Source organism: Stylophora pistillata, chromosome 4 (genome assembly GCF_964205215.1).
Source record: "Stylophora pistillata chromosome 4, jaStyPist1.2, whole genome shotgun sequence".
NCBI lineage: Eukaryota > Metazoa > Cnidaria > Anthozoa > Scleractinia > Pocilloporidae > Stylophora > Stylophora pistillata.
The window spans coordinates 1167234-1182296 of NC_142522.1; the positions used below are offsets into that span (position 1 = coordinate 1167234).

Here is a 15063-nt window from a genome sequence, read left to right on the forward strand (position 1 = left end):
TTAAATTATTTCTCCTGAAGTGATTTGTTTTAAGACACAACAAATTAACTTCTGGATCTAACAAGCTTTCAACTGCATTTTTTTCATCTTAATGTTATGATACTGTACCCTGCTGTCATGAAAATAACAAATAAGTAAAACAGCAAACCAGACACAAATTCCAAAAACTTTATTTAATTTTAAAGTTTTTGCAAATGTTAGCAGTCTTTTAACAAAAGAAGAGGCATGAAAGGTATGCACATGCAAAACTAGGCAGCTGTTGACCTTAGGGAGGGATTTTTTACAATACACTCAATCTTTTAAAACTTATCTTACATTAAAAAAGATTCACTCTTTATCATCATATACTAACTTTTCTTTGAGTGATATCTGACAAAATTCACACACTTAATAGTTCAATTCTGGTACACTTTTTGCTTCATGAACTGCCAATTTCCCTCTTCTCTTGGGCAGTTACTTTAAACAAAACAACTAAAATTTCCTCATAATTTTCCACAAGTAGAAATGACTGGATAGTTGTTAATCTGCCTTTGACAGAAGGGAAAACTGCGAGTTAAACACACCCACCTATGTGGTAACTAGACATGTGACGAGACTGTGCGTCTTAAAATTGACACGACTAACACTTTGACAATCCAAGTCATGATGAACTCTACAAGTGAAAAGTGTTCTATCCAAAATCATGTCTTACAAAAACCTGTATTCCATCCAAACAATGCATCTGTACAAATGCCTTCCCAACACTTCTTTGTGCAAGAACATCCATGTACATGGCTCAATCAGTCCTACTTTGATTCTTCTTGACACAGATTCTGATGTGCTCTCTATCCATTAATTTCACACAGGAGGGACAAGAATCAGCCCTGTTTATTGTCATTGGTACATTGTACCTCACACATTCAAAATATCACCTCATAGAGGGTTGCTTTCTTATCACCTGACCCTGTTACAATGTACTTGTCGTCTGTGGATATATCGCAGCTTAGGACAGATGATGATTCTTTTGACTGAAAGTAAACAGAAAGCAGGATTTAGAAAAAACAACAACAACAACAGCAAGCTATTTAGCTTTTAAACAAACATTGCAAACCTGAAAGATGCTGGCCCCATAAGGTGTTCTCCAGGCATTCAGCAAGTTGTCTTTCCCTGTAGTAATAAACCACTTGCCAGAGTAGGCAAACTTTAATGACAACACACAACTTTCATGCAGATGAAGCTGATACTTGTCTGGTTTTGTCTGGTGAAGTACTTCAACATTGCTGTTCTCCATTCTGTGGGGGGTAAATAAGAGTTCTGTTTAGTTTATCCCTTGTAGGAGTTTAAAATGAGGTATCTTTATTATGTCAGTTTCAACATTTATCAACAATCATTTAAGTCTGCAATCAAAGCAAGACTCTTTCAAACAAGTGTTCCATAACACCAATGTAATTGAACTTAAATTGATTAACATTTATTACCTAACTGATTAGTTTTTATTGAATATTGTGAAAAGGATTTAAGAATTGATCACTGCTTACCCTACAGCCAGCCAATCACCAGAAGGACAATACCCTAAGGAAAAGATCTGCGATGTAAAATCATGTTGCTGAAGTTGTCGACCTTCCCTGAGATCCCAAGATCTAACTGTGTTGTCTAACCCACCTGTTAGAGAGAACAGAATAACTTTAATAACTTAATGATCGGGAATATTTTGTTTAGCAAAGAGTACGCACACACACAGATGACTATTAGCACCCATGCACACACAGAGATGACTATTAGCACGCACGCATGCACACACAGGATACTAAAACTGATAAAAAGAACCACATAAATGCATTACTCACAAATATCTTAAACCCTTCATGTCCAAGATCTCATTAGTAGTTCTCTTCACTATCTGCTAAACAATTCTTATGGTGATCAACTAATGATCCTCTAATTGATACTCTACTTTGTTCTCATCACTTGTCTGCTTGACTACATATTGATTTTGTAAGGAGAAATTCTCTCTTGGTCACTCCTGAGAGTTAACAGCTTAACCCTTTACCTCCCAAAAGTGATTAACATGTATCTTCTCCCCATAATATCCCTATGTTATCCAGCAAACAGGTAATAAGAATGCTCAAACTCATCAGGTACAAGTTGATATCTTGATGTGACACCAAATTCTCCTTACTGATTTAAGAGGAAAAGTGGTGCAGCTAGAGGGGAGAATTAAAAATCAGATCTTGAGAGTTGAAGGGTGACTTTTGTAACAATTTCAACCTCATAGCCAAATCTCTTTTTTCCCCACTTGACAATTTCAGATGTAATTGACTAAAGAAGCGTGCTGGGAAATTAACTTGTCACAAAAAACACCTCCCTACCTGTCCACAACTTTGTCCCATCTGGTGAAATATCAATACAACTTGCACCATCTGTATGACCTTGGAATTGTCTGACTAACGTTTGATTATGCAAGTCCCAAACTGCAATGTTTCCATCACTACAACAGCTAAAACAAACTTTGGAGTCTGGACTTATTGCCAATGCATAACATGCTGGTGCATTTGAAGTCAGTTCATTCTTTATACGAGGTTGAGATGAGGCCAGATCCCAAATTGTCAGAGTGCTAGCTTCACCACCAACTATTAATGTTCTTCCATCAGGCAAGAGTCGGCATGATCTAATGTAGTTATCTCTCTGCAAAAGAAATGCAAAATAGGTTGCTGCTTAGTCTAACAGGCACGAAAACTGAAGATTAAGAGTTAATTCAACCTGATTTTTTTTTTTTATTGCAGAGCATTAAAAGTTCTTATAACAAGCTCAACAAAATCAGAAACTGGTGTTACCTTTTGTTTTTTTCAACAACCTCGGCAAAGTAGACAGTATCCAATTAGCTAAGAATTTGAATAGTATCTTCCACTCTTAATGGTGCAAATAAGAATTTTATTTCCTGCTTACCAGACATTCTAAAGTTGATATTGGATTTTTTCCACTACTCTGACCAATATCCCATACTTTGACACATCCCTGCAGAAGGAAATATTTCATGACTAAACATCATTCTTAACACTATCAACCCTCAAAACATAACATTGTCATTGCTAGACTATGTGTGACAAACCAAAAACCAAATGAAGTAATTCACATGTCGGCAAGGATCCTTACCTTTCCTCCTGTGTAAACATGACGAGTTGGATGGCTAATTGTGACGGCACAGACTACTTCCCCATGATTAAGTTGATTGATCTGCCTAGCATGCCGTGGGATGTTTGAACCAATCAAAGCATCTGGTGGAAATGGTACAGCTTGCATTTGGCCATCACCACTGACGTAAAATGAATATGCTGGTTTACCTCCTGGTGGTCCTGCTGGGAGACCAGGTCCAAGGGGAGGCATACCTACCCTTGTTGCAGGGGAACCATGTTCAAAGCCGACCTGTTTAAATTTAAATTTTCAAAGGTCAATCACTATAAAAAGGTGTCCAACATAAACATACACAATTTAGAATTGACCTTCTCCAGGTGTTCATTCCCCCTTTAACTCCCTTCAACTCCCTTTAAGAAATGATTGACATGTAACTTCTTCCTTTGATATCCTTAAATTTTCCAGAAAATAAGAAACAATAATACTCAAACTTGTCAAAAAGAAGTTGCTACCTTGATCTCACACAAAATTTTGTAAGTAGTTTACAAGGAAATGTGTGGCAGCTAGGGGAGAATTAACAATCACATCTTGGGAGTTAAAGGAAAATCAAGGAGAAAGGAGTTTCAGGACTAAATTTTGATAGCATGGTACATATTTTTTAACAGAGTTGGGGCTTATTCTCCCATTACCCTTTACTGCATTTTTGAATGAAAACCAGCTGCTTCTCAACTGAATAAATCTGCAGAAAATCCCGCATTCTTATCCCAAACAGGGATCACAGATCAAGACACTACATCAACACCATGAGCAAGGTTACCACATGAAAAACAAGGTGTTTTTGGTGATGTCTTTGAAAAGGACAGAAGAGGGGCCATTTCATAGCAACTCTTGAGGAGGGAATTTGCCAGAGGCCAACTTCACAGAAAGCCAGTGGAAAACAATGAGGGGAAAATAAGCTTTTGCCTGGAAAAATAAACAAATAAAATAACTGAATATCTACATACCAGTGATCTACCAAAACCAATTCCACTAGCAGACATTCCTGGAGTCATCACTGAGGGTGAATATGATGTTGGACTTGAAAGTTCACTGCAAATGAAAGTTGTTAAAATAGAGTGGAATTACTTTTCTAATACCTGTTGTTGATGAAGTCAGTAACCTCCTTTCAAAAGTGCAGAACTCTCCCAAAAATGTTTTAGAGTTCTTCACACATTATGAGTAACATCTGCAAACACGGTTGTCATGAAACTCAGTGCCAAGTACATTCCCCATAACTTAACTTTTTAAACCCCAACACTGACATGCATATTCTCGATACTGTTCTCCACGCCTTTCCCAAAGTGCTGACTAGGAGAATTTGTTTAACAATCAAGGGGCTTCTTCAATTAGTGATCACTTCCTTTACTCTTGTGACCTTAAGATGTGATTCAGTGGTGATAACGCAAGGAGAATTCTGAGCTTTGTCTTCAAAAAAAGTAAGATTTCATTTCCTTTGTCAAGAGCATGGAATTAAGAGGATACTTATTAAGAACTCATTTAGCATTTTTCTCTGCACTCATGACAAACTGAGTAACATTTTCTTCACATTTCTTAATGGAGCATCAAATACATTTTTTATAATTGTACTGTACATTCCTACCTCGCGATAGCATTTACATACGGGTAAGGTCCTCCCTGTACAGACATTGCTGGTCTCACAGGTGGTGCAGCTGGAATTATTGAATAAACAAACAAAAAAAACATATTTAAAAACTTACAGTATCACTGTAAACATTAAAAACCAAAGTACTTTATGTGATGTACCCATCAAGCTAATATTTTCTTGACAATTTTTCTGAAAAAGCTTTCAATCTAAAATAAAGACATGAAGGAGAAAAACAAGAATTGAAAACCTACAGTATGGCTCAAGTGGTAAGAAAAAAGATGTCAGAGGCAACACAGATTTATTTTTGCCTTTCAGCAAAAAGAACTGGAGATCAGAATGACAGTCTTTGGCCAAGAACACAACTCACCGACTGGTGTTTTGACAGATGGTGATGATCTTGATGGGCTTTTCCTTCCAGATGACCCAGTCTCTGACGTTTGTCTTTCAAGTACAGCTTTGCTTTCAGACTGCAGAGACAATTCCGCCAATAAATTACAATAAGGTAACATTCTGAAACTCCCTGTTGCTAAGACTACTTCTTATGGCCTTCGCTCTTTTTCTTATCATGCTGTTAAACTATGGAATTCACTACTGGACAATGTTCGAACCTCGAGCCTTAATGACTTTAAAAAAGCATTAGCTAGCCTTAAATTGATGTAATTTTACAACATATCGCAATTGAATTCCTATTGTATTTTTTAATATTCAGTACATCTATTTATTTCATTTTAGCCATTAATTATAAATATTGCACAGGATTGTATTTTATAATGTCATTGTATATTATGTCGATTTCTTTTGTTATTTGTTATTTTTCTCTTGGAAAAATAGTTTTTAAAAGCTACTCTTAAATTCGAGAAAAAATAAAATTTATGTATGTATGTAAGAAAAACAAACAGCAACATGGAAAACTGCAAGCAAAAAGTGTTTACCTTTGGATGTTTGGATGAGGGGGTTGATGAAGATGATGATGGGTTTGTAGGGGATCCAGAGTCCTTCCTAACTTTTTTGTCACTTAGAGGGGGTGAGTCAGGTCCATTTTCCACTCTAGGGGAATTAGTATCCTAAAAATATATCAGGTGTTGAAGTTAATTGAAAACAACTGTTTACTTTACAGAGACAAGACTTCAGCATACAAGGAAGTCCCTTTCACTGCTCACGAAGCCTTCTAGGAACTGCAGACATCAGCACTGAAGGAGTTGTGGTGGAGAAGTATAATTGAGCTCCAACATCCATCATCAGATGGTGACAAAGTAAATTTAACAGGAGTCTAAAGAATTTTACCTCATTTGAGACATCCACAACTAAATCGCAATCACTTTTTTCAGCATCACTCTCCTTGAAGAGAACGAAATACATTTATTTAATTGATAAATGTTCTCAATTTATCAAAAATCCTACAGCTGAGGACACGGCATGTACTCACCCCCGAGTCTTTATCGTCTCTCTTTCGTTTGCTGTTATTCTTTGTTCCTGGCAAAACAGGAGAGAAAAACAGATTCAGAAAATGTGATTCAAGTTGAACTCAACCATATAACCATGAAACAGTGGTAGTATCATCTTTGAAATTACACTCACCATTTACATGTCTTTCTCGTTCCCTTTCCCTGTCACGATCTCTTTCTCTTTCCCTGTCACGTTCTCTGTCCCTGTTTTCCCTGTCTCGGTCTCGGTCTCGGTCTCGATCCCGTTCCCGCTCTCGTTCTCGCTCTCTATCTCTCTCTCGCTCCCTGTCCATGTGCCCATCATCACTACCATGCGATGACAGGTCAGATGCTCTGTATTTTTCTGATGACCGCATATGCCCCAGTGGAGAGAGGGAATTCTAAAAGAACATTTGTAATTAGCAGAGAAAACAAAAGGACTTGACACAAGTAAAATAATTAAAAGTGCTGAAAATTAGAAGCAAAATTACTCTTACCATGCCATCTAATTGGATGAACAGCACATAAAAGAAAGAACAAAAACTGAATTAGAAAAAGCACACCCACAAAAAACAAATATAAGTGACAAAAAAAACTTGTTTTTATTACAACTGGAAAGCCCATTAAAGCTGAGGGGGTTGCAAAGGAATCTTATGACACAAACAAAGCTATTCTACAAAGAAAACACTTGAGGAACAGAGACAACTGACTGTGACAGCCAAAACACTTTAGGCCCTAAGTTGGGTAAATTAGCATAAGGTCTTAGATTTTTTTTGTCTCTACAAAACACCTCCAGAAAAGCTTTTCTACATGTCTGTTACCTTTGTCTTCAGGTTTCATCATAGGTAAATGGGGAGGCTGAACTGACAAGTTGGACAGTGCAAGAAGCCCTGATGAAGCCCCAGGGGGAAGCTGAGGGGGTGTGGCACCAGGGTGGGGCAGTGGTATTGTGGGTGGATGACCATGGAGACCTTGTAGACCCTGGTGAAGTTGCTGTTGCTGTGGATAGAAACAAACTAAATTTTAAACATAATTGATTTTTTTTTCTCCAAACTTTTTTATGTATTAATCCCCACGCATCTCAACATAAAAAGCTTAACAAGGTCCCTTAGCAAAACTGAAGCAAAGCCAAGCTGCAACAGAGATATCTGACTGTTAAATAAATATTCTAAAGGAGTCTTGGAACCCTTCAAGTGGATTTCACCCACACAAGGCTTCTCAAACTGACTGGCATAAAGGTGTGCTCTATCAGAATGTCACAATAACATGACACTAGAGCCTGGGGGGATGATGGTTGACAGACATTCCAAATAAAGTGCAAAAATAGCCTTCAAAAGCCCTTCCTGGAAGACAATTGAGCAAAAACACTTAAACTGCTTAGGAACAAATAAAAGCATTTGTATTTGTAAACCAAAGATAAATATGTTATCAGGGCCCCCAGCATTGCAGACATCAGGAAGTGTAGAGAAGATAATACATATTTGACAAATCCAAACTCTTGCTGTTACATGGTAATAAGTAGTCATAAATTAAGTGGTTCATAAAATTCAGCTTGTACATGTTTGCAGGGCAAGAGACACTTTCAACATTGTAAATCCCCCCAGATATAGGAGGCCAGCTCATTCTTCTAATTTCAAGGTTCAGAGATCAAAATTAATTTAGCATAAGTGGTTATTTGTTCAAGATTATGGTGATAACAAGGTGAATCAAGCAGGAAGGTAACAAAAGACACACTCCATTAGCACTATCCAACATATGTCAACAGAGAGAAAATAGTTTAGAACAGAATAAGACTTCAGACAATTCAAGGCTTGATATCACATCGCCACCTTCAGTTCACAAAAAGAAAAGCTACATTTGCTTCATATTATGGCAACAAAACTAGCTTCCTTGGAATAATGCTACCTTTCAGATGGCAGAACAACTAATGTACTCAAACAATGCAGTCCTTGGACCACTCATCAGTTTAAAAGATTTTCTTCAATTCATTACCTCTTTAACTTGAGCAGGGTTTCTTATTTCAAACCTCTCCTTGATGATCAGATTATCCAAAAAAAGAATGTATTGGAATTTAATATCTAGCGATCCTGCTCAAAAAGGGCACATTCCTAAGAGTCTGTCAACACTATAAGGCTATTTTAACACATACAAAGCAACATTAACCCTAACAGTATTGAACAGCAGTTAGGCATACTTCCGCAGAACTTGAGCCAAAAATAACAAAAGGCCAACTCAAACAAATGACATATAAACATTTAAAACAATTTGAGTGCTCATTTATCAAAGAAAGCCTACTTAATTACCAGCCCAGATGCTCTAGTATAGATAATTCAACATTGGAAATTGTGAAAGTATTAGTCCTAGGTTTAGCTGTGAACTGCAACAACGTGTTTACATCTTGTTATCTCTCTAGCAAATGCATGCTTTCAGATCATGAACAAAATTAGTTAATCCAGGGCTTGGTATCCATTGAATATCACAATTCACTTTATCTATATCAATATCACAACAAGCTCCATGTGGAATAAAAGCCCTATAAGGCCACTGACTTAAATCAGTCCTATTATGATTGTTTTGTCATATAAAAAAAAAAATTAATAGAATTTTTAACGCTATCAACGCCTCTTTCCCCTGAAAGTACATCTCTCCCTTTCCAGAATCCAAACTCGAAATAGGATCTTTGATGTGCAACATATGGTTTGCATCCCAATGCCAGAAAAAGGAAACTTCAGGCCATAAACAATATTTCCAAGTACTTAACACAGTTTCCTTTCACTTTTAAAACTGACTTGTTTTGAATTTTTGTACAAAATATTGATCAATACATTTTCAAGTGGAAAAATGATGAATTAGATAAAATTAACAGGAGGTAGATATGATATTGTAATGGCATCAGTGCACTTAATTCTCAGCCCTCAGGTAAATTCCACTGTCCATTAATTTTATGGAGACTTCTATATCATTAAGTCAGCACCTAACAATTCTAATAATGGCTGATAGTTTCTAAAGAAACTGTTTAGGGCTGCATCGGTGGGGGTAACGAAATAAATTGGCCACCATAACGATTATAAAAGCTGATGTTTCAAGCGTTAGCCCTTCGCTCCGACGAAGGGCTAATGCTTGAAACGTCAGCTTTTGTAATCCTTACAGTGGCCAATTTACCATTTCAACTTTGTTGATATATCCAAATTAATTCTAATAACGACCAGCCATGAGACATTCCTTATCTTTCTCACTGAAACTGCCTTAAAATGGTACATTTTTGACTGCACTAAAAAGATAACAATGGGCCGAAGACTGCCTTTCTCAGATGTAGAAAATTTAGATTTCAAAGCAGTTGAACTAAGAGAAACAAGGAATTCCTGAATGCCGGAGGAGCTGATGAACCAATTGCACATGAAACAGCAGAGTGTTATGTTCAAATCTTGACTTTACATGGATGGCTCAAACAAAGCTCTTTGAGCAAAGTGGAGGGGAACAGATGAAGGAATGTGAGCTTCCTGTACACCTCTCTTTCATATCCTAAACCCTTGATTCCCATCAACAATTGTTTAATCTGATCATCAAAGTGTCTACATTCTGGCATTTCTCTCCTACTTTCTTCCCCAGCTTTCCCCCTCCCCCCCCCCCTCTACCCTCCATCTTGACGAATAAGGGTAATTGTTGAAATCTTACCCCAATAATGGCATTCAACTCAGTCATTGTCACCTGTTTGGCTCTCTCCACTGCTGCCGCAACTTGTTGTTGGTGCTTTAAATAGAATCAGACACAAGAAGCTTAACACTAACAAGATAACAAAGTATGAAAACAAATTTGTGGAAAAATGTTAAATTAAAAACCATCCCAATGAAATTCAAATCACATTTTAATCAAATTGCGTTAGCTAAAAACACAGTTCTAGAACTTGCTTAAATGCACTATTCAAGATCAAAGTGACTGCCACTCTCTTCTCCTGGCACCAATTCAGATTAATCCAAATGAATTAATTAACAATCAGAAGGTGAAACTGGTTTGATATTCCAACTTGTTTTTATTATTAAATTGCCATTTCTACTTTTATGTCCACAAAGTCAATCGATTAAGCAATCTCTTTTAATCGTACCATTTCTACAATATTACATTCAATCGTTCACTAGTCAGTAATGACATTTTGGAATTTACATTACATATATGCAGGAAAAATCTCTATTCATCACCCCACAATAACCTTGTTTGACTATAAACAGCTCTACATCAACAAGCCCTGAAGGTTGTTAAAAGAAACTCATAAAAAAAATTCTCAATTTTGACAGATGTGAACTAAGAACTAATCCTGTCAACACTGGAGCATACTCAGAACTATATCAAATCACACTTTGCTTATGAAAAATGCCTCAAAGTGAGCCGCCACAAGAAGGGAAAGATCAAGGTTTTGAGAGACCCTGTGGAACCATTTGCTGATGAGATTATGGTATTAGGGACACCACTCAGTCACTGAACCCTTTCGTGTTTAATGACAGCATGAGATCATGTGTACTTATCCAATAGTCTGTCAGGCAGACCTTCTGTATATCATCCAAATGGCCACAATAGAAGCACTTGAAAATGAAATATTCACTCTTTCACAGTAAATCAGAACACAGTAATGCTTATCAGTAAATTTATACCAGTACTTACATCTTGAGAGAGAAATGGTATGATTTGTGCACAGATTGCATTTAACCTTTTAGCAATCTCTGTCTGATAAAAAAAAAAAAGAAATAAATATCAATTTTCCCATATGTTCATGATTTAAATATGAACGATACTTTAAAATAAATTGCACACATCAATTTAAATAATTTAGAAAAATCTTGGAGACAAATGAAATAATGACAAAAAAAGACAGTTGTATGAGATTGTGCTTATATTCTTGCAGCAACAAAAACTGTGTAATGAAAACACAACAGAAATCACATGATCAATCATTCGAGATGAGTTCTTTGTTTCCATAATTTATCATAATTTTGCTATTGTGTAAAACTATTACACACCAGAGAGCTGTCTGGATAGGAAATGTGCCAAATTTTGAGGTTATTCGGCGGAGGAAGCACTGTTTAACAAACCAACTTCCTTTCACACTTGATAAATGTTAAGTGCAAACTGAGCTGTCTCCTCGAGACAATTAAAAATTACCCATTGAGGCTCCATAAACAACCAGTCTGAGTAATTTCATCTTTCTTAACACATACTCTATATTTTTAACCACCGACAGCAAGCAAACTTTGCAATACTGAGATTGACGCATTATTTTTTCGAATCATATTGATTTCGATTCTTTTCCAAGTGAAAAAAATTGTTGGCTCGCCCTCAAGGTGATCACACAAAATTTACAGACCACCTTGTAAACAGAGCTATATTCGACATATCACGTCCCGACGATTACATACCTTGACGCGACTACAACCTGCATTAAATTAACACCACAACAAAGACAACGTGATGACAATATAAATCCCTTTGAGATGACAGACACATGACATGGCTGATTGATCTGCTTTGCTCTTTCTAGCTTAATCTCGGTATTCAGTTCCCATAACGGGATCATTTGATTACAGCTTGAGCGCATACTAATATGGCCGCGAAGTGAGCGAATAGGCGAGCGAACGAGGGCGTTTTAACTTTGAGCAGGTGAGGGGCTATGCAAACGACTTGTGCCAAAATAAACAAATTTACACGGGCCACAATTAAGAATAGAAAGCTTGACATGTTTTAAAAAGCCTCTAAAACCGTCAGCGGAACGTTTAAGTATCTTGTATCCACCGTAGGCTTTGTGTTCAATTTGCAATTAATTCTTCCGTAGCCATTCTTGTTTATATTAGGACACCAATTTACCAGGGTGTTTGAAAAGTCAAGGCTTCAAGTAGATTTTAATTTGCATTTCGGAAAGGAAAAATGTAAACTATTAGAGGTTGTCGCCTCAAAGTTTGTCTAAGCTGTAATGTAAGACTGTTGATGAATAAACCACGCCAAAAATTTAATCCTCAATTTTGCGGGAGATAAAGCGACTCAAGGACATACTTTCAAGTCCACATTTCCGTTTAATAGTGTTTGTCTTTCGGACTAGATGAATGTCAGCAAAGCTTGCCAAAAATAATTCGCTCGTTTATCTATCAACGGCTTATCTCAACGAGTGGTCGTATCAAGTGATGTCGCCGAAAATATGACTTCTTGATCTCGTTGAGAGGAATTTACATTGAAAGAACCACCACTAGCAAACCTACTTTCTATCACATTGTCACGTAGTGCTTACAGACCTGTTTATGCATCTCCACGTTGAGTCCATATGACATCTCGTAATACTGCAAGAAAAATAAAAACAAACGTCATTGAAGTGTGAACTTTCCCAGAAGCGTTCTCACAGAAACTTCTTAATGACATGCAATGTCGAAATAACGTGAGGTGAGATTCGAATCTTTAATCCAAACATACTCCATGGGAACACATCTGCTTGTAGCTACTGAACAATACACTATGCAAGTCGGCTAGCCGATTTCTTGGGATTACAAGATTTAAACGCGGAGCTAAATTTCTTCCACAAATACAGATCAACTATCTATTGCAAATTAATTACAGCGGGGCGACTCCATTATTACACAATTAGAAGGAAAAAGCCTTGGGCAACACGGTCAGAAAAGCTATTAACCTAATACAAACCTTATCGGGAACATAAACGAACACTTGGTATTCACATCTTGAGGCCAAAACCTCTAACGTCACAGAAAAGTAAACAATAGAAAAGATGACTGGCTCAATAGTTTTTCACTTTCCAAACAACAAAAGTAGCCCGAGCTCGTATTTCGTGAATACACAATTTCTAGGATACAAAGTTCTGCGCGCGTGTTAATCGAAAGGTCCTTGAGGTTGACATGAGCAAAATACTGGAATGGAAGCACGTAACATCGAGAAGATGAAGCTTACCATAACATAATGCCTTTGCATCTCTGTCTTCTCGCTTGCTAGCTTTTCACACTCTAACTTCAAACTAAAGGCAAAAACACAGTACAATGTAAATATTGTGTTGAAAGCCTACGATAAGATTAACTTTACATGACATAATGGCTCGATGCTTCCAAAATAAATTAAAATTATACGCCGAGCAAGGGGCTTCTCAATACCTTTTTCGCCGGGAATCACATCGTAAATCGAAATTCACGCCTTATAAGCCATTCGCCAAACTTTAACGCGCCAAACTTCTACAAACACAAATGATGTTTTCGGGTCGGTCAAATTCATGCAGGGAATGATAATCAACAGACTTGAAAACTTACCTGTGGTACTGCGCTTGAAGAAAGTTAAATTCTTCTTTGATACGATCGCATGAATCGGCCACAGTAAACTTGAATGGTTGGCCAGAAGGTTGATGCGGCGTCTGGGAGAGGGAGGAAATAAACGATTTTTGAGCTCGACTCGTGAAAGAGCCGGGGTGTCACATTACGAGAGCCTGTTTTACAATAACCACCATTTCAACACGAATTTTCACTTACCGTATGTCGACTTTGATACATGTTGGTCGACAATCCTTGATGGCCTTGTTCAGTGATAGCCAGAAAGGCGCGAGTTAAGCGAAGTCCAAATTTTCCACACACTCACAATAAGTTGTCTCAACACAGCATATTGAAGTACTCAAGCATTTCGCGAACCGTTTGTTCACGCTCGGGTCGCTACCAACGAGTAGTGGGCTCGGGTGCAAATCGCTTCTATCGAGGTGACACTTTGAATTAAGTCACACAGCAAGTCGGAACGAAATCGTTTTTGGTCGCTTCTGACGAAAACTTCACCACGCTTTGAGTCCACAACTCAGCGACGAAACTTGAACAAATATCAGCGTTGAAATCGACACAGCAAAATGACACGGAAAACGCGGCACGCGGTCCACCAACATGTAACACCATAACACCCCAGGGGGAACACCATATATGGAAAGTGTTTAATCTATATTTATTGCCAATCTAGTCAAAACCAATCAAACATGACTCAGGAACAGAAATATCCCACGTGGTTTTGTGTCATCTCGTGGGGTAAACAAGGCCCAATCAACGTTAAGAGTGTGTGAAAAAACACCCGAAACACCTGCATTCTTGCCGCCTTAATGAGATCAAGGGTGTCATTCAGACTTTAACGAGCTGCTTGAGATGTCAGTCAAAGTAACGTGGTATAGTGTTGACAAAAGAAGTGGTCCGCCCACAGCGAGTTCTTCAAATGAACGCTTTGTAAATTGGTTTCCAATATCGCCAAACCAAACAATGGAAATCAGCAATTTTACCGCATTGACCAATCACTCGCGACTTCCTTTCACAAATTGCACAGGGTCTTGCATCTTGGTGGCCAAAATAGATAGCGTTTTAGATCACGTTTCACAGTCTTTTGGCTGCGCCGTGATGCGTGAATAAATCGCTCGTTTCTGGAGTTTTCGCCGATAGACGTCTGAAAACGCCCTGTCTTCGATTGAAAAAATGCTCCCCGATCCAATATTTACCGAGCGCTTCAGCGCGTTGGTCTTCCCACTACACAGAAAATTATTCTGACAATTGGTAATTTCAATACGTGTGTACTGGCCGAGCCCTTCACAAAATATTTGATTTTGCTATCAACAAATTGAATGTGGGAGAAAGCGGATCTCTAATCTCCCAACTGACTGAATTACTCCCGGCGGGCATTCGCAAATATATAGCACTCGGGCGCCGGCTTGACGCCGCAAAGACACATTGAGTTCTAAAGATAAAAGCTTAATTAACACAATAATCGCGAGATGAGTGTTGCTAATTAGTGACGGTGTAATTACGTAAATTACAGAGTCTAATCGCACTAATGACTTGAGAATTGTAATGAAAAACACAAGAATCACGTGGGGCTATTTATGAG

The 15063-nt window shown here is 37.7% G+C and overlaps 1 protein-coding gene across 1 annotated transcript; it reads right to left on the reverse strand.

Annotated features, from left to right (window-relative positions):
* Positions 1-154: 154 nt before the first annotated feature.
* Positions 155-14093, reverse strand: LOC111321400 (transducin-like enhancer protein 4). Its single transcript, XM_022924308.2, has 21 exons — positions 13686-14093; positions 13470-13570; positions 13120-13183; positions 12456-12500; positions 10837-10899; positions 9856-9930; positions 7002-7179; positions 6678-6685; positions 6335-6581; positions 6183-6229; positions 6041-6094; positions 5689-5820; positions 5124-5223; positions 4751-4820; positions 4116-4200; positions 3133-3402; positions 2926-2994; positions 2349-2664; positions 1518-1641; positions 1091-1271; positions 155-1007 (listed from the first exon to the last, which is right to left on the reverse strand). The coding sequence occupies exons 1-21, from the start codon at positions 13704-13706 to the stop codon at positions 900-902; spliced, it is 2358 nt and encodes a 785-aa protein (XP_022780043.1). The 5' UTR covers positions 13707-14093; the 3' UTR covers positions 155-899.
* Between the last annotated feature and the right edge of the window lie 970 nt (positions 14094-15063).